General features: G+C 39.6%; 1 protein-coding gene across 1 annotated transcript in view; it reads right to left on the reverse strand.

Annotated features, from left to right (window-relative positions):
• The window catches only part of LOC124600108 (twinfilin), an 81142-nt gene extending 62019 nt beyond the window's left edge, over positions 1-19123 (reverse strand). The window contains exons 1-3 of the mRNA XM_047136133.1: positions 19010-19123; positions 18437-18514; positions 6302-6413 (exon numbers count right to left, since the gene is read on the reverse strand). Coding sequence (XP_046992089.1) covers positions 6302-6413; positions 18437-18514; positions 19010-19034 — 215 coding nt within the window. The 5' untranslated portion in view covers positions 19035-19123. The remainder of the gene's footprint in view (positions 1-6301; positions 6414-18436; positions 18515-19009) is intronic.
• Positions 19124-23614: the final 4491 nt, after the last annotated feature.

The raw sequence follows: 23614 nt of genomic DNA on the forward strand, positions 1-23614 counted from the left end.
TCACCCTTCATTTTAACCGAACCTTCACCTCTCAATGCTGTGAGGAGTTGCCATAAACAACACTTCATTTTAAGTCCACATTAAACAGTAGGCTCCCTTTCCTCTACCAGATAACTGCAGTAGGTTAGGGATACACAAGTCACCAAACTGGCATTCAAAATATAAGACTCTCACAATGTCACTGAGCCATACAATATTATTATCACCGCCACCACCACCACCACCACCATCTATAGAAATAATTAAGTTTGTACAGAACACTCTGAGTGAGAGTCACACTTGCACTTGTCTGGATTTTAACACAATCCACAATATAAATACAAGATTGGCAAATATTTTAAATCTGCAGCCGGCCACTTGCACGTTGTTTCCTTTCAATAATGACGATTTTGCACTGTGAAACAACTTGGAATGTGCTCTGTATCACTGCATTGCCCAGCATAAAATTCTCCTCCAACATGCCCATAGTTCTGGCATTATCCTAAACGTTATAGGTGGGTTGTTAAAGAAGTTTTTATTCAAACTTATGAATAATTTTACGTACTTGGCCCAGGGGATGAAAGACTGCTGCACTCACTGAGACGAGGACAGACACCTGTTGGGATGTTTGGAAGACATTCTGAATCAGACAGGAGTTTGGATAATTCCTCTGCTAATAGCCTTAAGGGACTCCCACAAAGCCTGGGCATAGTATGGAATTTCGAAAAGTTTTCACTGAATGAAGTATCTAGTGGATTTCTTGTGCAGTTCCAACAACAAGGGGACCCAGAAGTTAATGATTACATAAAAGAGATGGAGGTGGAAGAAACTGACCTGCCAATGTTTATTAAAGTAAAAATAGACAATACTCTTTCCAGAATTTTTGATTCTGGAGCAAATTTCTTTGAACTGTTGCACTGCGTAGTTTCCTTTGTTACGAAGTTGCAAAGAGTCAGTAGGAGGAACACTTTATTTGCCAGTAATGGTGCAATTACAGTGTACATTACAGACGCATATATCACAGTACAGACATGCTTTTGTGAAATCTTGCTGTTATGTAAGCAGCAGTGGATTGTTAGATTTGGTGACATCCAATCTAATCCCCCGGTGATCCCATTAGATGATTTAAATATGAAATGAATATTTATTGAAGATCAAAGAGTGCAGAATAAATAAAGAAAGCATAGATTCAATATGCAAAAATGAGTAAATTGTATCCATATGCATACTCCTAAGAAGAAATTGTGTTATTTAAATTTTTCATTGAATGTGCATTGGTCTCTACCTGAGCAAATTAATAATATCATATACATGTTTTTGGTAGCCTACATGCTCATGCCGGACTGGTGCTTGATGACCAATATTCACTAATGTTTATAGTACTGGTTTTTTTTTTTTTTTTTGGTCACACTGACATGCTCATTAGTAGTTTATGTTACAAATGACAGGGCACACTTTTAAAGAGTATAGTCTTGTCCCCCTCTCCTCATCTTTTTTGTACGGATATGATCACTTTTTGCATCGGGAAAAAACACATATCTATGGACTATACATGTGATTTAGTATGTTTTTACGTGTCCCTTGAAGCGTAACACATTATTTTAGGGATAATGATGGGTTACACTCTCAATCCATCTAAACAATGAAAGACGAGAGGACATTTAATGAATACTTTTGTTAGTAGTTAAGTTTCAGACAGCATTTCTTGGAGAAATGGTTTATTATTACATGTAGGTAAGGCAAGGTGTACGGTTGCAGCGTATCTGCAAGACTGAACAACAGGTTTAGTGGGTTCGCCTGTTTTCAGCCACTTGTTCTTCGACTTTGTGGTTTGGAAGTGTGTTGAAACCATGTAAGAACAGTCCTCATAATAATAATAATAATAATAATAATAATAGTGATTTTGTAGAAGAAAAACAAAAAAGGTTTTAAAACTTGTCATTCAGTCTTATGTTCTCATTCAGTTTGCTTCTCAAAGTGTAATCTCATTGCGCACAGTATTTGTGTCCAAATAATTCTGATACGATTGTAATATACAGGGTAATTACAAATGATTGAAGCGATTTCACAGCTCTACAATAACTTAATTATTTGAGATATTTTCACAATGCTTTGCACACACATACAAAAACTCAAAAAGTTTTTTTAGGCATTCACAAATGTTCGATATGTGCCCCTTTAGTAATTCGGCAGACATCAAGCCAATAATCAAGTTCCTCCCACACTCGGCGCAGCATGTCCCCATGAATGAGTTCGAAACCATCATTGATGCGAGCTCGCAGTTCTGGCACGTTTCATGGTAGAGGAGGTTTAAACACTGAATCTTTCACATAACCCCACAGAAAGAAATCGCATGGGGTTAAGTCGAGAGAGCGTGGAGGCCATGACACGAATTGCTGATCATGATCTCCACCACGACCGGCCCATCGGTTTTCCAATCTCCTGTTTAAGAAATGTGGAACATCTTTATGGAAGTGCGGTGGAGCACCATCCTGTTGAAAGATGAAGTCAGTGCTGTCGGTCTCCAGTTGTGGCACGAGCCAATTTTCCAGCATGTCCAGATACACGCGTTCAACCGTTTCTTCGCTCACTGCAGGCCGACCCGTTGATTTCCGCTTACAGAGGCATCCAGAAGCTTTAAACTGCGCATACAATCGCCGAATCGAGTTAGCAGTTGGTGGATCTTTGTTGAACTTCGTCCTGAAATGTCATTGCACTGTTACGACTGACTGATGTGAGTGCATTTCAAGCACGACAAACGCTTTCTCGGCTCCTGTCGCCATTTTGTCTCACTGCGCTCTCGAGCCCTCTGGCGGCAGAAACCTGAAGTGCGGCTTCAGCCGAACAAAACTTAATGAGTTTTTCTACGTATCTGTAGTGTGTCGTGACCGTACGTCAATGAATGGAGCTACAGTGAATTTATGAAATCACTTCAATCATTCGTAATAGCCCTGTACAATCTGAGGACAACTAACTCTATGCATGAAGGAGCTTAAATAGACTGATGTTGAAAGAAGAAATAGTGTTGGTCAATACATAAAACTTAGAAGTACTCCAGCTTTCTTTCAGCCTGTAGCACTGAAAACAGCTGTAAAGGAGTAGTAGTCTGCTAGCAAGAAAAGGAGCACAGTTATCAGGATTTTACTGACTGGCCCAGTTACTAGTAAATTTTATGAAATAGGCTATCACAGAGATCACATTACATAAAGAGATGGTATAAACTCAAATTTAATAAAGTACACTCCATTTTGGCTCAGTTCTGCAACAGGACAGAGAAAAACTCAAACTCTCCATCTAGGCATCGTCTGTAGCAACATTACTAAATAAAATTTTCTCTGTTTTCAAAGCCATCCCAATTGAGTTGTAATTCCCAAGCTTTCAACAGTTATTATAGTCACCATATACAGGAGTTCAAACTGACTGACTCCAGCAAATTGTAAGGTAACCTTTAAAGCACAAAGCACTCTAGTCCACCTCACCAGAGACTGACCAAATATGTACACTTGCAAAGATTCAGTCCTCCAAGGAGCCATGTGATATTGTACAAATAAGGAACCGCCACCACCTCTGAGACAGCCATTTCTCTAACTACTGAGCATCATTCTTTTCTTTTTGCTTGGTGTCCAAAGCCTGCTCCTATGTCCTAACATGTGCACTCTGAACTCTATGGAAACAACTGTGCTGTAATGTAATTTTAGTTCTCCTTTATAATTAAATTTCAACATGTCAAGATTCAATTACAGCACGCTAATTTGAGCAGAGATCAGAGATATACACTTTGTACCAGCTCCCCAAGCTCTTTGATTTTACAAGGCTCTTTGGTAGGTTGAATCTGCCATGGGCAATTTAACACACCTTTCTGCACCTGTATAAATTGACTCATCTTTGGAAGATTCCGGGCTTTGTTGCTTCATGCATAGAAGGGCACTTTGCCATTGCCAGCAGCAGTTTTTGATATTTGAATCATTAGTGCTAGAAAGTTTAAAGGATGCTACAAAAATAGTTGTTTTGTTTATTATTGAGGCCCGTAATTCTTGTAAATTGTTGAAATTTCAAATTATTCTTTTCTTATAGGGATTCACGCTATACGTTTATACACTGATGAGCCAAAAGATTGACCATCTGCTTAATAGCTTGCTGGTCCATCTTTGAAATGCAATACAGCACCAATTTTGTGTACCATAAATTCTACAATTTGTTGGTAGATTTGTTGGAGGTGTTTAGCATCAGATGTTTATACACCACTCACATAATTTCCATAAACAATGGGCTGCTGATTTGTGTACGTGATGATAGCACTGTTAGTGACTCACAAGGGTTCCACTGAATTCACATCATGCAGATTTGGTGGCCAAGACATCAACTTGATTTCACTGTCATCCTCTTCATCAAACAACTGTAGCATGATTCTGCTTTCGAGACATGAACAAGCATGATGGTATGCACGTGGCCTGCGGCTGATATGATGACTTGGATTACTACCATAGGGGCCATGCAAGCACAGGAGAATGTCTTCCTTAGCATAGTACTGCACCACCAGCCTACGCCTGCAGCGCAGTACATGTTGGGAGCCGCCTTTCGCCCCGATGATGGCTTTTGTGAAGACAACCACTGACCTGGTGTGGCAAGTACCATGATTCGTTCAAAGAGCCAATATGTTTTCAATGATTCACAGTCGAATCCCTGTGGTCCCATGGCAACTGCAGTTATAATTGTCAATGTTACTGGGTCAATACGGGAACATGTATGGAGTCATTTACTGTGGAATTCTATGTTCAGCAATGTACCATGAACAATGTGCTCCAGAACACTTGTGCACGCCCCAGCTTTGTGGTCTTTCAGCTGAGATGCCACAGATCACCATCTATACTTTACAGAGCAGAAAAGCCCCTGAACCCCACACTCTGTCTAACCACTTAGTGGCTAGTGGTAGTTTCACTGTTTTTCTACCACTTTCTGTAGATGCTCATGACAGTAGCACATGAACATTCAACTAGCTTCATTGCTTTTGAGATACTCATTCAAAGGCTCTACATAATAATAATCAGCCATTTGTAAAAGTCATTTATCTCAATGGATTTCCCTATTTACAGCCCATATCTTCACTAGGGTAAACCTCCACCCATCTGCTCCGCTTACGTACTTTCCTTACTGTGTCACATGACTGCAATGTCACCAGGTGGCATCCAACATCACATGAGCAATGGTTATAATGTTTTGGCATTCAGTGTGCATTATCTTTATTTTATTAATAATCACTTAAAATTTACAGCAATAATACTTCACAATCTAATGAAGCTGCATTATTTTGCTACTTGTTCTCCTTTACTACGCTACTTGTTTTCCTTTACTACTGAGGACTTTTTCTGAGTGCCATAATTTCTTTTTCATTTACAAACGTATGCAATGTGTCAATTTTGACCACATGTGAGACATGTGAATACTCCACGTTAATACCAACCAGCTACCCTTTGATGTTGTGTCATTAATTGTTTAAGCTACTGATTTTAGTTTTCTTTTCAGTACGTGTTCAATATGTCATTAAAAAGAGGGGACAGTGTTGTGTTTATCTTCCAAGCCAACAGGTATCGATGGCTGAAGAAGGCAGGCACTTTCTGGGATTTTTGGAAGATGTCCGTAACAGCACAGAATTTAGGATATTCCCTTTACTGACATCCTCACAATGATTTTCCTACATCCAAACACTGTGAAACATTCGGCAAAACTACATTTCTGCTATGTTGCTGCTGGGTAATGTCAACTGTATCACAGATGTATGAATTTCTGGGTTGGACTAACTGAGTGCGAGTTTTTTGCCAACAAAGGTGGAAACGCAATGTAGTAATGATCTCACGTGCATAGACAGCAGTACAGACATGCTTTTACTAAATCACACCGTTAACAAGAGGAGTATATTGTTACACCCACTCCATTAAGATAATAGAAATGAGAGCATTAAGTGTGAGGAAATATGACATAATCACCATTTAACATACTTATTATTAAAAAACAAGCAATGTTATGCATGAGTACATTAACATCCACTTACAAGTAAATGCAAGGTTCAGAGAGATGATCAGACTGCACTTACAACAAGCACCGAGGACAAACCAGGGACAGGTTGAACCATGATATATGTGTTTGTAACTTTCTTTTTCATTATTGTTATTCTTCAAGCTACTGTAGAATAGTGAATGATTATGAACAGCTTAACAGCATAAATGATCATCTTGGTTACCACAATTTTAAGCTGTGATAGGGAGACTAACATAATGCTACCTTTCTATATCTAACAAAGTACAAAATACGGCCCTGTCCTCACCTGTATAATATGTATGATGGCTGCTCATCTTCGACAAGAGGAAGAATACAGTTGTCAAAATCTTCTTGCCATGTTCCAACTGCCTCTTTAAATTTTGCCAAAGAGAGTTGCTCTGAAACATACAAATGTATATCACCAGAATCGAATTTACATGTGAAGATAAATCGGTTCTTGCCTCTTCCTGCTGAAGATTTTCTAGTATATAGGCACACTATATGTTTCCAATGACCTTACACTAAATAGTAAACTCTATAGAAAATGTATAGAGAATTGGGAGACGCATAGAAAGGAGTGACAATACAGACAACATACAAAGATTAAAATACATCTACAGGCAAAGTGCTAAAACATGAAATGGAAGAGGAATTTATTTAAGCATCATGCAGTACAATTTACAAATAGTGTCAAAATCATTTTATGCTTGTCGAAGTATTGCACTGACATTTATTCCTTGAGTATCTAGTGTCATTTTGTTAATATTAAGCCCAATCTAGCAATCTGTGTGCCTAAAGTAGCAACAGAACTGTGTCATGTCAAGTTTTTAATTTAAATACTTGCAGCTATTTGAGTACTCGTGACAAAATAAAATTGCAGCACTGGGTATTTCTTATTACTATCATTATCATTTCTACATCTACATATCACCGTGAGGTGCACGGCAAAGGTATCTAAGAAGTTCTGAAGTGCTACCTCCGTTACTGATAAAAGAAATATTTTCAAGATTGTAAATTCTATTTTTCTGCATATTTTGACAATTAGATTAGTTCACAAAAACATGTGCAGCAGAATATTAACATATACAGCATTGGACACCCAGAAATACAGCTCCTAGTCTCAAGTTTTCTTCATAGATTTAGGGAAGGGGAGGAGATGCAACCAATATGGTAATATTACATCTGTTCCTGAAACTGCAGGTGGAGCGCACACAAAATAACTCTGCCCCCGTGGAGGAGTGGCCAACAGTAATGGTGGGGGTTACTATGTGAGGGGCCACCACATGGTAGGGGAGGTGTGTTTCAGCAGTTTAAGTCTATCCAGAAGCAGAACAACTACGCTGCAGCTAGTGTGCCTGCAATCAACTGTATTAACACATTATGCCAATACGACCAATAATTTGACAAGCCAGTAGTCCCAACTAGAATCATGAATAAGGAAATAGGCACATGAATATGTGAGATGGCATACTATGTTGTTAACATAGTGATACTACAAAGTAACCCCTCTCTGTGGGGCAGTTACACACAAATTCCCTGATAATTCATGATATTCCCAGTTCATGGTCACTTTGCTCTGCCTAGTCCACCAGCTGAAATGCAATCTCGCCAATGTGTCCACTCATCTCATGTCACTGTGTCTAGACAGCACAATGTAGCGTAATTCTCTGATACTTTATGAAATTCACTGATAATTCACGTCATTACCAGTATGTGGTCATATTGCTCTACCTAGTCCACCTGCCAAAATGCAATCCCATCAATGTTTATGCCCCCCCCCCCCCCCCACTGTGTCCAGACAGCACAGTGTAGGGGTTTGTGTGTGTTTGACACTCTACCTCAACAATGAATTTATTCCAAACAGTGCTATCTTTTACTCCTAAATTAGTTACTAAATCATTACAAGATGAATGTTGCCAAAAACTATAAACTGCAAAAAAGTCCTCACTCTACTTGCCAGCCAAGCCTTGAGCGCACAGAACCTGTTGAAGAATTTTAGAACATGTTTTTTGCTCGAGTATCATGTCGTTTTTGGAAACCCAGAATCTACTATGTAGGAATCAACATGGATTCCGGAAACAGCGATCGTGTGAGACCCAACTCGCTTTATTTGTCCATGAGACCCAGAAAATATTAGATACAGGCTCCCAGGTAGATGCTATTTTTCTTGACTTCCGGAAGGCGTTCTATACAGTTCCGCACTGTCGCCTGATAAACAAAGTAAGAGCCTACGGAATATCAGACCAGCTGTGTGGCTGGATTGAAGAGTTTTTAGCAAACAGAACACAGCATGTTGTGATCAATGGAGAGACGTCTACAGACGTTAAAGTAACCTCTGGCGTGCCACAGGGGAGTGTTATGGGACCATTGCTTTTCACAATATATATAAATGACCTAGTAGATAGTGTCGGAAGTTCCATGCGACTTTTCGCGGATGATGCTGTAGTATACAGAGAAGTTGCAGCATTAGAAAATTGTAGCGAAATGCAGGAAGATCTGCAGCGGATAGGCACTTGGTGCAGGGAGTGGCAACTGACCCTTAACATAGACAAATGTAATGTATTGCGAATACATAGAAAGAAGGATCCTTTATTGTATGATTATATGATAGCGGAACAAACACTGGTAGCAGTTACTTCTGTAAAATATCTGGGAGTATGCGTGCGGAACGATTTGAAGTGGAATGATCATATAAAATTAATTGTTGGTAAGGCGGGTGCCAGGTTGAGATTCATTGGGAGAGTCCTTAGAAAATGTAGTCCATCAACAAAGGAGGTGGCTTACAAAACACTCGTTCGACCTATACTTGAGTGTTGCTCATCAGTGTGGGATCCGTACCAGATCGGTTTGACGGAGGAGATAGAGAAGATCCAAAGAAGAGCGGCGCGTTTCGTCACAGGGTTATTTGGTAACCGTGATAACGTTACGGAGATGTTTAATAAACTCAAGTGGCAGACTCTGCAAGAGGGGCGCTCTGCATCGCGGTGTAGCTTGCTCGCCAGGTTTCGAGAGGGTGCGTTTCTGGATGAGGTATCGAATATACTGCTTCCCCCTACTTATACCTCCCGAGGAGATCACGAATGTAAAATTAGAGAGATTAGAGCGCGCACGGAGGCTTTCAGACAGTCGTTCTTCCCGCGAACCATACGCGACTGGAACAGGAAAGGGAGGTAATGACAGTGGCACGTAAAGTGCCCTCCGCCACACACCGTTGGGTGGCTTGCAGAGTATAAATGTAGATGTAGATGAACCTTAAGCTGCCAAGTCATCGTCTTTTAATCTATTGTTGAAAATTTATACACAAACAGAAGAAAGTAAAATATCAAGTCAGCAAAATGTAGCTGGCTGGTCCCCTACACAATAGACAGAGGAACCAGCCCCACAAGGAAACACTAAGATCTCCTACACAACAATTAGTTTGAAAGTCAAATTCAGCAAAGACCTTATCTGGAACTGGATTATTTTATCAAAACGGGGTCAGATCAGTTCTTAAAACAATGGCTATCCATGTAACACATTCAGCAGTTATAATCATGTATATGAAAGACAATATGGCACAAACACTATACTCTGGGCTAGCCCCCGGGTCTCACTAAAGAGGGGATTACACTATGTGATCAAAAGTATCCTGACATCCCCAAAAACATACTTTTTTATATTAGGTGCATTGTGCTGCCAGGTACTCCACATCAGCAACCTCAGTAGTCAAATGTGAAGGGACACGTACCACACAAAAGCGTACAGGTTGACCTTGTCTGTTGACTGACAGAGACGGCCGACAGTTGAAGAGGGTAGTAATGTGTAATAGACAGACATCTACCCAGACTGTCACACAAGAATTCCAAACTGCATCAGGATCCACTGCAAGTACTATGACAGTTAGGTGGGAGGTGAAAAAACTTGGATTTCATGGTCAAGCAGCACACATCACACTGGTAAATGCCAAACAACACCTCGCTTGGTGTAAAGAGTGTAAACATTGGATGATTGAACAGTGGAAAAACGTTGTGTGGAGTGACGAATTATAGTACACAATGTGGCGATCCAATGGCAAGGTGTGGATATGGCAAATGACCGGTGATTGTCAACTGCTAGCGTGTGTAGTGCTAACAGAAATTCAGAGGCGGTGGTGTTATGGTGTGGTCGTGTTTTTCAAGGAGGGGGCTTGCACCTCTTGTTGTTTTGCATGGCACTATCAAAGCACAGGCCTAGAGTGATGTTTTAAGCATCTTCTTGGTTCCCACTGTTGAAGAGCAAATTGGGGATGGCGACTGCATCTTTCAACATGATCTAGCACCTGTTCATAATGCACAGCCTGTGGCGGAGTGATTACACTACAGTAACATCCCTGTAATGGACTGGCCTGGACAAAGTCCTGACCCGAATACTACAGAACACCTTTGGGATGTTTTACAACGCCGACTTCATGCCAGGCCTCACCAAACAACATCGGTACCTCTCCTCAGTGCAGAACTCTGTGAAGAATGGGCTGCAATTCCCCAAAAAACCTTCCAGCACCTGATTTGAATGTATGCCTGTGAGAGTGGAAGCTGTCATCAAAGCTAAGGGTGGGCCAACACCATACTGAATTCCAGCATTACCAATGGAGGGCACCACGAACTTTAAGTCTTTTCAGCCAGGTGTCTGTATACTTTTGATCACACAGTGTACACGTTTTACAACACTATCCAAACCCAATGCATGTCAAACGCATGCCCTGGTGGCTGTACCAAGCCGTGTCTAGGAAGCTGGTTTTACTGGTAGTCATCATCACAGATCATCCCCCATATCTCCCAATCCTCCTCCCCCTCTCCAACACAATGCCACTCCACCATCTTGACAAATGATCCTGTGATTCAACAACAACATGACGGCGCATAGATGGAGAGTACATTGGGCCACTAAGTCCTCAACTACATTATCCTTAGCCTTGTTTGCCCTAAATTCACATGTGCCACAGTACCCAACACAATCATTCCTGTCTTGGAAAGCAAGTGTTGTCTTTGAGAGTCTGCAATTTCTTGACTTGTCTGTTGCGTAGATTGAATGGCAGTTATTTATTTCACTCAAGGATTCTCTCACAATGATATAGGAATTTGTCATGGTTATAGAATAAAAATCAATTACTAAAAATATAGATACACACACAATACTTAATTTTGCTTTGTAAGGACAGGACAGCTGGCCGACCAAGGCCTCGATGAAGCTGAAGATTCTCGTGACTCAAACATATCTCACTTACCAGCTGTAGTGTCCTCAGAATCGCACATAATTACACATCATAATGACATGCTAAGTGAATTTTAATGACAGAGAATAACCAAAGAAGTTCCCCTAGACCATCTACAAAGCTGTCGAACTCAAACTGTGGCCCCTAGTTCCCAAGAAAATTGATGGTGAAGTTTTGTGCATATCTCTCACACCGTAACTTTATTCATGCTTTGACTAAACCAGCCAAGGTTCACTACTATCATGCTGGCACTATAGGCTGAAATTTTAGCCATCTACTTTTTTTTCATATTACTATTCATCATTTAGATTATGTCACGCAAAATTATTCAAAAATGGTCACTTTGGCGTAATAATGTCGCTAATAAATCAATCATTGCAGAATTATTTCTTCAGATACCTGTTCAGTTTGTTATAGAACAGATTACAAAATCATCTTACTTGTTGTGCTAAAACAGAATTCTGTATGGCAGTTTCAGTAGCAGCACATATGTTGATACCATGTTCCTTAACTTCAGGAAGGCATCTGACACCATCCTACACAGCCATTTAGTGAAAAAAATATTAGCCTGTCAAGTATGGGATTGGAATCTAGACTTCCTTGTAGATACAACTCAATACTTTGTAATGATACAAAATCTATAGAAATAAAGGTAATATCTGCATATATTCATCCATGAAGGAAATGGCTTAAAGGTGCTTGTTCGAACCATTCTTGATTATTGTGGAATCCTTATCGGGTAGAACTGACAGGAGGGAGAGGGAGAGGGAGAGTGGCACAATCCATCTTTTATCGTTTAGTTGGTGCGAGTGCGTTACCAAGATGCTCAACAAACTCCATTGGCAGTCATTACAAGAGAGGTGTAATAAAAGACAGAGAGGTTTACAGCTAAACAAAACATGATTGAAATTATAGGTATAGAAGGTACAAATTAAACTTACACATTGATTTTCTTGGAAACAAGGGATTGTCACACACAACAAAGCCGCTACCCAGGTACTCAGGACATTCCCTCTACAACATGCCTGAGACTCATCAAAATCCATGATTAACAGATCTGATGGTCCCTTTGTAAGTCTCTTTAGTGAGCATAGATTGTGACCTCCTCCAGTCTCAATCGGTAGTTTTGGCCCATATGTAGTGGCACTTAAGCTTCCCCCAGCCTGCCACCTTGTTGCACCACTACACATAATGATAGGCATACTATGTGCATGGCAGTCATGGATCCCTTTGCCACATTACGAATTATATCACACAACAAATTCAACCTGTTGCGCAACAAGCATTGTCCGCATGTACCATTAGACATCATTTGCAGCAGAGAGGAACGTCTGTGAGTAGTCCATTGTTGCATTTACCGCTGAGTCAACACCACAGGCTTTTGCATCGGCAATGGTGCGATGAATGACAGATATGAACAACCGAATGGAATGACATTTTTTTATTGAAGACTCACAATTCTGCCAATACCACGATGTTTGGATTAGAGTCAGGAGACATCATCGTGAGAGATAGTTCCACTGTTGCCTTATGCATGACCATAGGATCCTGTTACCAGTATTATGGTCTGGGATGGTACTGGATTCCACACCTGATGATTGTGGAACGACTGGCCCGGGATACACAATCCGCTGCTATACCAGATCAACTATGGCATATGTGGAGGCAGCATGGACTCCAATACCCAACAACACATCCAGAGCCTTTTTGATTCAATGCTGAAGTGTGTAGCAGCAGTTATAGCCAGCAATGGGAGTAACACTCAATACTAATTTCATCTTCCTCACTTCATATGGGGCTGTATTTTCAAGCACATGATCTTTGTATAAAATGTTGTCTCCCAAATCATTTGGCTGTAATATCTCCAGTCCTACTCGGTGTTGCAAATATATTACAAAAATGTATGTATGAATGTACATAAGTGCCACATCTGCTCTTATCTATACCTGTGTGTGTGTGTGTGTGTGTGTGTGTGTGTGTGTGTGTGATGTAACTTCTACATCTCCTCTTAAGCCACTAGACCAATTTCAACTAAACTTGTACACATATCCTTTACTGTTGAGGAAGAATCACTGTGGGGTAAGAACCGACCACCTATCAAAGGGGTGGGGATGAAAAAGAAGTGTCACCCATGATGTGAGAATAACCATACTTTTGGTCGCCCTGCACGACTGGCGTGTTGTTTTGGGCCAGTTTGCGAGGAGATCCTGGACAATGGGAGAGGAGGAGGAGGAAATGGACAGAGACAGGGGAGGAGGAAATGGAGAGATGTGAGATGAGGAGATGGACAGAGAACGGAAAGAGAAGGAGAGGGTCAGAGATAGGGGCAGGAAGAGTTGAATTGACATGGAATGATCGTTCAATAAAGCGAAACACATTTGGTGACAAAAATATGCATTTCCTTGGAGCTGCAAGATAGATTTAAAATACCTTCACTGTTTTCAGAAATAACATCAGAAAAAAGTAAGCCTCTAGAAAGAAGTGTATAAGGCAGGGAAGAGTTGTGTAAACCAACACTATAGGTGGCCACAAATAAAATGTTGGTTTACCACGTACATTATCAGTTATTACCCACTGTGTTGTGCCTATCATTTTACAGGTATTGCGTGATATTTCTTTCGAGAAATATATGAGTGCATAGCCTACAAACCACCAGTGACTGCCACAATTTTCTTCTTCTAATTGTCCATGCTTTCTAATATATAAACTGCTTATGAAGTGCCAAAACGTACTACAATAAATAAAAGTCTATAAAATGCCGCACTGTACAATGTGCTTGTGGTGAAACAGTCGCAATTCCTGAAATCCATCGCCCATAGCCTCTGGCATCACAGTCCTGGATCCATGGATAAATCACGAAAATCCATTGCATTACACCACACAGACAAATTCAGCCTGCGGACAGATGGTGAGACTAGATCCTACTGGCATGGCCTGCACATAGTGGGAAATGACAGGCTTCAGATCAGCAGGCCCAATCCATTAGTGATACCCCATAGGCTTTGTCAGAAAATGAGAGCCACACACATTCACACAGTCACTCAGACACATCTCATGGACATGCGCCAACAATATCTGAGAATCAGATCCAAACGAACCAAGCCTCACTGCCTCTCGTCGGCAGCTGCTAGGCTAGTGGCAAGAACTGGTGGCAGCAATGACTGCAAACTGCGGGGAGTTGTAGGAAGGGAGAAGCAGTACGAGTGAGGGAGTAGGGAAGCAGCGCACATACTCAGCTGCCCCCAGCTAGCAATGATGCACGACATCTCAGTAAACAAACCATTTCATCTACTGAGACAAAAGCGAGATTTTCCATTTTTTTTTTTTTTTTTTTTTTTTTTTTTTCAAATTTCCCTGACACATTTGAAATTCCCTGATTTCCAGAACTTCTGGTAAGCCTGTTAAGTTAGTTATTTCTTTCCTTCAGTAAAAGTTTTCATGAAAATATTTGGAAATTTTTAATACAAACACAATACAATGATGAAAGAAAGAGGCAAAGAATACAAAAGTTTAGGAAGCTATAGTTTCCTACCTTAGACTGGTTCATAGGATATAAGCCAGGAGCAATCACTGTACGCTCTCAGTTTTGTTCTGTTCTGTGTTAGGCACACTGTGCTCTAGATAATCTCTGTAGGCAATTGCTTTGTGATTTGTGTGTAAAAAGAAATGTTTAACAATATATATCATATTCATTTCAATTGTGTACCCAATCATTTATGAAAAGTGAAATCAGCCACTAGGATGGAAATTCCATTTCCCAAAAGACAAAGTCTTCCCCTAAAAACTGAAATTAATAAAAGAATATCACAAGCAGTGTCTTCTAGACTGGTCAGAGAAACAGAATCAGTGATAGTTAAAACATCACACTGGGTTGGGGACATAGGGCCACACTGTTAAGAAAAGAAAATCCACCTAAATATGTTCTGGGAGATTTGTACTATTAAGAATGAAGATGAATGAGTCAGATTTAATTATATCGCCAGCACCCTTTTCACAATATTCTGCACTTCTACAAAGCCTTCTTGGGTCCACTCAATTTTCAGGTCTTCTTTGGGGATATCCACCAGGTCCCTGCATGTCACAACACTTTTACTGTAATTTAATGTAGTCTCAATGGCAAATTCCCTTAAGTTTTTGGCCTTCTACAGTTTTTTCACTTGTCAGGAATTTGTGGTTTCCACCAACAGTCCCATTTTGCAACTGCGCAACAGATTTTAATGTACCTGCAATTCTCTCTAAACCATTTATCTAATAAAAATACATTGTTACTAATAGCATGTATTCAGTTACTATACAAACTAGAGTTCTGAAAGAGTTCAAAGTTGGGAATACTGGTTATACGAGTTCTCTTTGTTAGACTGGATGTTGCTACCTTCCTGAGGATCATCCTTTCCACTGGGAGCAAGAAGGGAAATTTTTCAAAGGTTCCCCCTTGAGGCCACTAGCAGCTAGGGAAATAACAGTTCACCTGGACAGAGCGCTACATGGCTGTATTAGCCTTGAATAACTTAAGTGCGGCAGGTTCGCCTGAAGTTGTCTGCTAATGATTGTTCCACCTCAACAGTCATCCATCTCATCAGTGCACAGCATACCTTGAAACTGAGGGTTTTTTTATATAGGTTTTTGCCATCCTCTTAATCCAGCTGGTCAAGCCAAGATCCCCATTCCGTGTGACACACAATGTTCTGCTGCATGGTGGTCGCTGAAGCACACCCAGAGCTTAAGAATGACAGATGGTTGGTGGCGTTACCAGTCACCAGTTCGGGAACCCTCGGATCACCAACCCAGTATCCAGCCAATGAACGCTGAATCCCTGAGGGGTAAATTTCAGTAGGAACAAGTTTGTAGCATGACATATCCCTGCTTTATTTTATGGTTATTTGTTTGAAACTAAGTTTTACTTCTGAGCTATACCAAGCCTGTCAAAAGTGCTATCCAAAGAATTAAATGGAACCACCGCTTTGTGGCACAAGCGACTTTATATACACAAGTTTCTGGATACTCCAACAAACAGAATACATGATTCAATCATATTCACTCAAAAGAATATTGGTGCGGCACAATGTGTAATCATCATTTACATATTTTCTGTTAAAAATGAAAAGGGAGAGAACTGATAGAGTTTGAATGGAGTATTCAATACAATCAACTACAACAAATGTGTTATTTATGTGTTCTCTTTTTTTGTCTAAACGTGTAGAGATATTTTTGGTTTACTGTGTTTTACTTTTATTATCTGATCTTAATTTAAATTGTTTAATATTTGTCCATTGTGGTCACATAACCATCACAGAGATCTCTGCTCTGAGAAATAAGTCACACCTACACATAAGGTGTCAAATATAAAATCAAAACAATAGCTTCTGCAAACAATGATTCCCAAAATATTCTAATTGTATGCTGGAATTTGAGGTCAATGGAAGCATTCCATTCCACCCGTCTGCTTTGACCCATGGCATAAGGGTGTTATATGTCATTAAGGCACAGAGTTTATGAGTTGGCTGTGTTAGTAGATGTTGTCTTGTTGGGTTTGATGTCGTATATGTCAAGGGAAATGACCCCATTCTAATTTGTGTAGTTTTATGTGTAGGTATTGGTGTTTTGGTATTGTCAGCTGTGGTCAAAGAAAATTTCTGATTCCAATTTTCATAGTTTTTGCTGTAGGCATTGGTGTTTTGGTATTGTCAGGTGCAGCTGACCTATATAGGTCAAGGGAAGTGTCCGATTCCAGTAGATTTTTGTAATTTTTTTTTGTTCATTTTGTGTTTATGGATTGTGGTATGTTTGTTTAACTGCTATATTTAGCTTGTCCGCTCCCTAAAACGCCCCAGTTTCCCACAGTTCTCTCGTTGGTTTGATTGTGTTTTAGGAGGGAGACATTGTCTTATTTATACATATTTTCGTGTTTGCTGCCATGTGTATGTAGTGACATCATTGGCGCCATATTGAAGACGCTTAGAACAGCCATTTTCGTCATATTTATGACGTCATGGGTAAAAGGAGACGGGTGGAATCGGACACTTCTGTAATCCCGGAATTTGAACTACTTCTTAGTGTTTCTAATATTGTCAATATCATTAGCTTTTTTTTATTCCTAGGTGGCCTACTGTGACACAGCACCTGTGTTCAATGCAGTACATATTAACCCTAGCATATACCAAAATTGGTATTGTCATAAGGAGTTTCAAGTGACAGTTATGTAGTGTCTCTTGTAGTTTATGTGTACGATATATGTACATAATATGTGAAAAAAATATGGCTCGTAGACTTGTGTATTATCTACCACAGGGTTTCTGAACTAACTTCCTAGCAAAGTGCCTTAAATATCGTGGAAAAGTGGATAGCGCAAGCACCCCTACATATCAATCTTTTGCCACAACCTTTATTTCAAAACAACATTCATTGGCTTCAATAACTTACCTTCCAACTAAGCCTAGGCTTCAGTCTATGCTATAAATCAACCACAACCACCCACTCAACCAGTATGCCCATCCAGTGTTCTAATGATTGTGCAGCTTGTTTCTGTTGGGTATATAATTTTAACTCTTTATTCAACCTGCCAACATATGGTATAACCACATTTAACAGCTAATAGCATGCCACACAAGCCAGAAGTAACCCAATTGCTGAAGCTCTTTATGGCTACTTCAGTCACATTTTCTGCAGCGCTGCTTTCAGCAAACACAAAATTCAAGGTAGTTCCACACATATTCCTGAAGAGTCAATATACATCTAATATCTGGGTCAAAGCCTGATTGTAATGGTCTGGCTGTTATGTAACTCTGACATTTATTGTCAAAATAGGATCGATAGACAACTGAATTCCCACCATAGTGGATGTAGAAAAAGAAAACAGCATTAAGAAAAAAAGACACTTCAAGTGAATACATTCCTCAAGTGTCATGTATCTGAAGTCATCTCAGCATCCACTTGAGGGCATGCACTGCAAATACAGAAATCATCAATCAGGATGGTAGAACAAGAATCTGAAGACAACTCCAGTATCTTAACGTTTTTCTGTTGACTTGGTGACAAGCCAATATTTTTAATGTTTATGGGCGATTTTGACCAATTACTTTATTTTGCTCTCCCTTGGATGGGCTTTTAAAAATTATCATTAAGTTTTTAATGAACATTTATTTTCTTCCAAACATTACAATTGTACTACAGAGAACAATATACTTAACTCACCATTCTCTATAGAGACCTTAAATACACGAATATTTCCTCCTTTGCATTTCCCAAAAAACTTTTTGAGGGCGTCATTTGCTGCAACAGAAAATACATATTTGGAAACTATGAACAAATCAATTACTCATTCTGTGTGTGGTTTAAACTACGCGAAAACTAACAATACGCGTTTTCGTTACGAGTTCTATTCAGGTCACACACGTGAATATTTCCCCTAAAGCTTTTAATAATTCTTGCATACTTCGGCTACATGTGCCCGAAATTCATCACCCAATAAACCCATGCTACCGGCCCACTGGAGTACAGTTCGATCGTGTACTGTAACTACGAGATGAAAGTCAATTACACATGAAAATTGTTACAAGTCGTTTTTTGGTAACAAAGTCATCCATTACAATCTGATGACGACTTAAGTTTAACCACCGGTACACTGAACTCAGTACTTTGTATCAACTATTCATGACGAATTTGTAAGTATTAAATATCGTCAGACTTGTAGATTAGAAGATATGAATATTTCTGAATGAATGTTTACTTCTGTAAATGCTAAAAAAATCAAAAATTGTATTTTACCGCGTATCCCCGTCTGATGAGACATTTAATACTGTGGTAAATATAAATATAGAAACAAAATACGTCCCAACCCCTCCTTTTCGGAAAACCTACCAAAGACTTCAATGCAGCAACTACATCTATGCCACTCAACGTCACGGTAAGCAGGGTTTCCACAGGCAAGAATTTCTTACACGTGCTTCCCCCACCACCACCATCGCGTAAGTCAACTTACATGTAGAAGAACTCTACATGCACACTGTCATATCAACTTACGCGTAAGTTACGAAAGTTGAAAGGCGTTTTCTTTTCTCGATGTCACTTCCCCCACATTCGCCTACGAGAATCAACAACTGCAGATTGATGGATCTGTTCTCATTCTGCTCTAGTTCGTTCGACAGCAGAGATCTGAAACCGTTTGTTAATATGCGTCAAAAGATAGCGTCATGTTAAAATAATAGCAGTCTTCAACTAAGTAAATAAACACATTTAACGTTGCAAAATGTTCTTAGACAGTGCGATAGGAATATCATTCTAGCATCCAACAACTACTTATAAACACTTATTTCTAGCAGATTACTACACCATCATTTGGAGTGATGAAATGGTTTAAAAATTGTTGAAACTTCAGAATGTAAACTAGCTGAGATTCATTTCACTGGAAAACAGTCAATACCACTGTCCAGGTATTTTTTATTTCAATATAATGATACTATTTTTTTGCTGTAGCTTTTGAGTATTAACATTACTGTGAAATGGAAATTTATTTGTGGTTTTAGGTATTTAAAAGTAATCTTGGCCCTCATTAAAGTCTTATATAAACATACGCGTTCACATTAGCTGCGGCACTGAATAATGTCTGTTCTGAGAGGTAGTACAACGTTTGTTTACAAAATTAAGTGACTAAAACAAATGTATATTTACAGCACCTGTGATCTATCAAAAGCTTGACTAACTCTGAAAATAAAAACAAAACTGAATTGTTGAGACAAAAACCTTACTTTTCATTGTACCTTCAGTGTATTGTAGATAACATAAAAATTAAAGACAGCACTTTTCAGAATGCAACACGTATATTGCAGTCACTCCAGTTACTAGATATTTCAGCGTTGCTTGTAATTTAATATGAACTGGTACTGCATAATGCATAATTATACTCGACCTTGTACAACAGCCTGAAATATGGCTTTAAAAGATTTCAAAATGTCTTTTATTCATTCCAAAATTATTTTCGAATTAAACATCGTTCTCATCTGAAACCTTCCTTATTAGTGTATTTTATGTTCTCAAACGATTCCTACAAGATGCCCATACCCGTATCCACCGTATGTATTTACGTTTTTCTACCGTAAACGTCACTATAAGCTCCTCGGCTAAATTCAGTGCAGTTTCCAAACGAGTAATTTCACTTGTCGCCATCTTGAAAGTCGCCTAAGTAGTGTTTCCAACTCAGGTGTGTGAAAACGCTAATGATAAAGTAAGGGAAATGATGGGAGGGGATGCAGATGTAAACAACTAAGTGTATCTCAGGAGTGAGCTTTAAATATTTATTAAATAATCCAAGGATCATCTTAAAATTGTGTAGGACTTTTTGTCATAATACAATGAACTTAACTCAAATGTACATCCATAGAGAATATATGAGAACAACTTATTTTTTAGAATTTTTTTTCATCTCATGTTAACCAGATTTTCAAAATTCACTACATTTTTTCATTGTCTAACAAAGTGCACTAACGTGTTTGTCGGGATTGTTTTTATTCTGTATCCTGTTCATATAGGTTTTTATTCTGCACAAAGCACCCTGTCTTGCATTTTACACAAAATAGTTAATGTAATGATCGCATACCTTTCATATCCGTGAATGTATGTTCTCCACCTAGACTTCTATATCCATTCATCCTACTCTACCAGTAACATCAGTTTCCAGCAGATCACAGAATTTAAGCGTTCTTGGGATTGGCTAGCACTTGGGTGGGTGACTATCTGGGTCTGCCAAGAGCCGTTGGCATGCAGATGCACTCAACCCTTGTGAGGCAAATTGATAAGCTACTTGACCGAGAAGTAGTGGGTTCAGCGACGAAAATTGACAGCAGCATGGAGAGCAGTGTGCTGACACATGCTCCTCCATTTCCGCAACAGTGTTGCTCATCAGCCGAGAGTGATGCAGCAGTCGATCGGTATCACTGATCATGCTGAGGCCTATTCAGGCAGTTTCAGTTAACCTGCCTCCTGTACTGGCTGATGGAGAACTCATCTCCAAAGAAAATTTTAATACCTTTGCCTGTCCTCCGTCTCCTGCTGTTTCAGCTCTCTGCAGCCCAATGTACCCCTATCCTTGAGAATGGAGCCTGCTATCTCTCTTCTATCAGCATGTCCTACCTTCCTTACGTTTCCACACACAGCACGTTCTCTTCCAAGATAATTGCAACCAGCTTCCCAGTGAATTATAATGTTATTCCGGTTATCTATCAATCTTATCAACATTAACCTACCCTACATCTTCCATTTCAAATAAAGGCTCCAGAAAACCTGTTCGCCACATTGCTGCAATTCTACTCGCCTCCAATCATTTACATTCGTTTTTTCCCTTCCCAATACTAACCTCTTTCCATTCACATATTACTTAGTCCACAATCCCATATGCAACCAAAACCATTCTTACAAGTTGTAACCTCCCCACAAAAATTTTAAAAACAGAAATAGTAAATGAATAGGAGCCAAACGTCCAAACGTAACCTCCCTGCAATTAAATTTAATGACAATAAAACTGATAATCGCAATCTGACTCAAATATAAATTCTTCACCAAAAAATTTAAAGTCCATTCAGTGATAAGAAAATTCAATTAAACCGAAATATCGGTCTTTGGCCCTGTGTAAAACAATCAGAATTAAAGTCTTACCTCAGAATAACTGGATGTCAAATTTCTGCTCTTATTTCTGCGCACGGCTTGGAGGAACTGCATTGCAAATAATAATATTCCTTTTTTCTGTGAATTTACTGAAATTTTTCTTCAAAAGAAGTGGAATGAAATGGGAAGTGCAACGAAATCTTTAGTTCAATAAAAAATAAAATTTTTTTTGAAAAATGCTTTTGAAATCAAAATTATTATTGGGGGACTTGTTGGAGATTGATTACAATAAATAAGTTTTACATTGTCTAATGATTATATTAATTAACAGTATACCTCATTCAGCATCTTGACCAGTGTTGCCGACCGCCTACATCACACAACCGCACTGGGCTGCTACTACTGACCGACCGCTCTGCATGTCGACTATTAGCGTACTGCTCTGCAACTAAACAGAGCTACAGACTCGCAACGACTGACTGACAGACTGAGAACCGCTTGCAACACTCGCGCGGTCAAGAGCATACTCTCTGGTCACAGATGCTACAATGCCTCGCCATCGCTGCTATGTTACATACGTGTTTCAAAGTCTAAGGCCCACATGCATCGTCATCTCATGAAGATTAAGACTATTACTTTTATTCAATTAAATGCACTTAACAGTTTTATTCAAATGCAGGAGCCTCCCTCCCCCTAGTGAGACTGTAGATAATAGAAAAAGGATTTCTAGCAAATATGCCTAAATCCTCTTCTACTGTCCATTTCATCATAACATACCAATGACACTGCCTTACATCTCGCCCTCCAGAAATGGTAACGATCCCTTCAACTCCTCCTCAAGCAGTTTATCTCCCAGCCAATGATACCTCAAGATCTACATCTACATCCCTACTCCACAAACCAATATGAAGTGTGTGGCATAAGGTATGACCAGTTATACAACTTATTAGGCCTTTTCCCTGTTCGATTCATGTATGGAGTGCTTGAATACCCCTGTGTGCACAGTAATTTATCTAATCTCGTACTTGCCATCCTTATAGGATCGATAGGTAGGAGACTCCAATATAACCCTCAACTTATCGCTTAAAGTTGGTTCTAAGATCTTTCTAAGAAGGTTTTTGTAGAATAGTTCATACCTATCATCAGACGGGCACCACTTCAATTTTTTCATCATCTTGCCACTCTCCCATAGTTTGCACAAACCTGTGCCGATTTGTACTGCTCATCTTGTATCCATTCTATATTCCTGTTAGCCCCATTTAGTAGGAATCCCATACACTTGAACAATATTATGTCACATGAGTGTTTTGTACGCAGTCTCCTTTGTAGACTCAGTCCATTTCCCTGATATTCTACCAATGAGCTGCAGTCTGCTACCAACTTTACCTATGCGATTTTTCCAAACCTTTCAAAGAGCAATTCAATCATTATAGAGTGAACCACCAATAGATTCTGCCTCCATGGCTTCTTTATCACTACAGTTGCTCTATCCAATTAATTAACGTTCTAAAATACTTTAGACTAGTGCTCGCTGTAACATGACAGTGCCGGCCGTTTTGGCTGAGTGGCTCTAGGTGCTTCAATCTGGAACTGCACTGCTGCTAGAGTCGCAGGTTCGAATCCTGCCTCGGACTTGGATTTGTGTGATGTCCTTAGGTTAGTTAGGTTTAAGTAGTTCTAAGTCTAGGGGAATGATGACCTCATATGTTAAGTCCCATAGTGCTTAGAGCCATTTGAACCGTTCATTGTAATGTAACATGGAAACTCCATCTG

Source organism: Schistocerca americana, chromosome 1 (genome assembly GCF_021461395.2).
Source record: "Schistocerca americana isolate TAMUIC-IGC-003095 chromosome 1, iqSchAmer2.1, whole genome shotgun sequence".
In the NCBI taxonomy this organism is placed as follows: domain Eukaryota; kingdom Metazoa; phylum Arthropoda; class Insecta; order Orthoptera; family Acrididae; genus Schistocerca; species Schistocerca americana.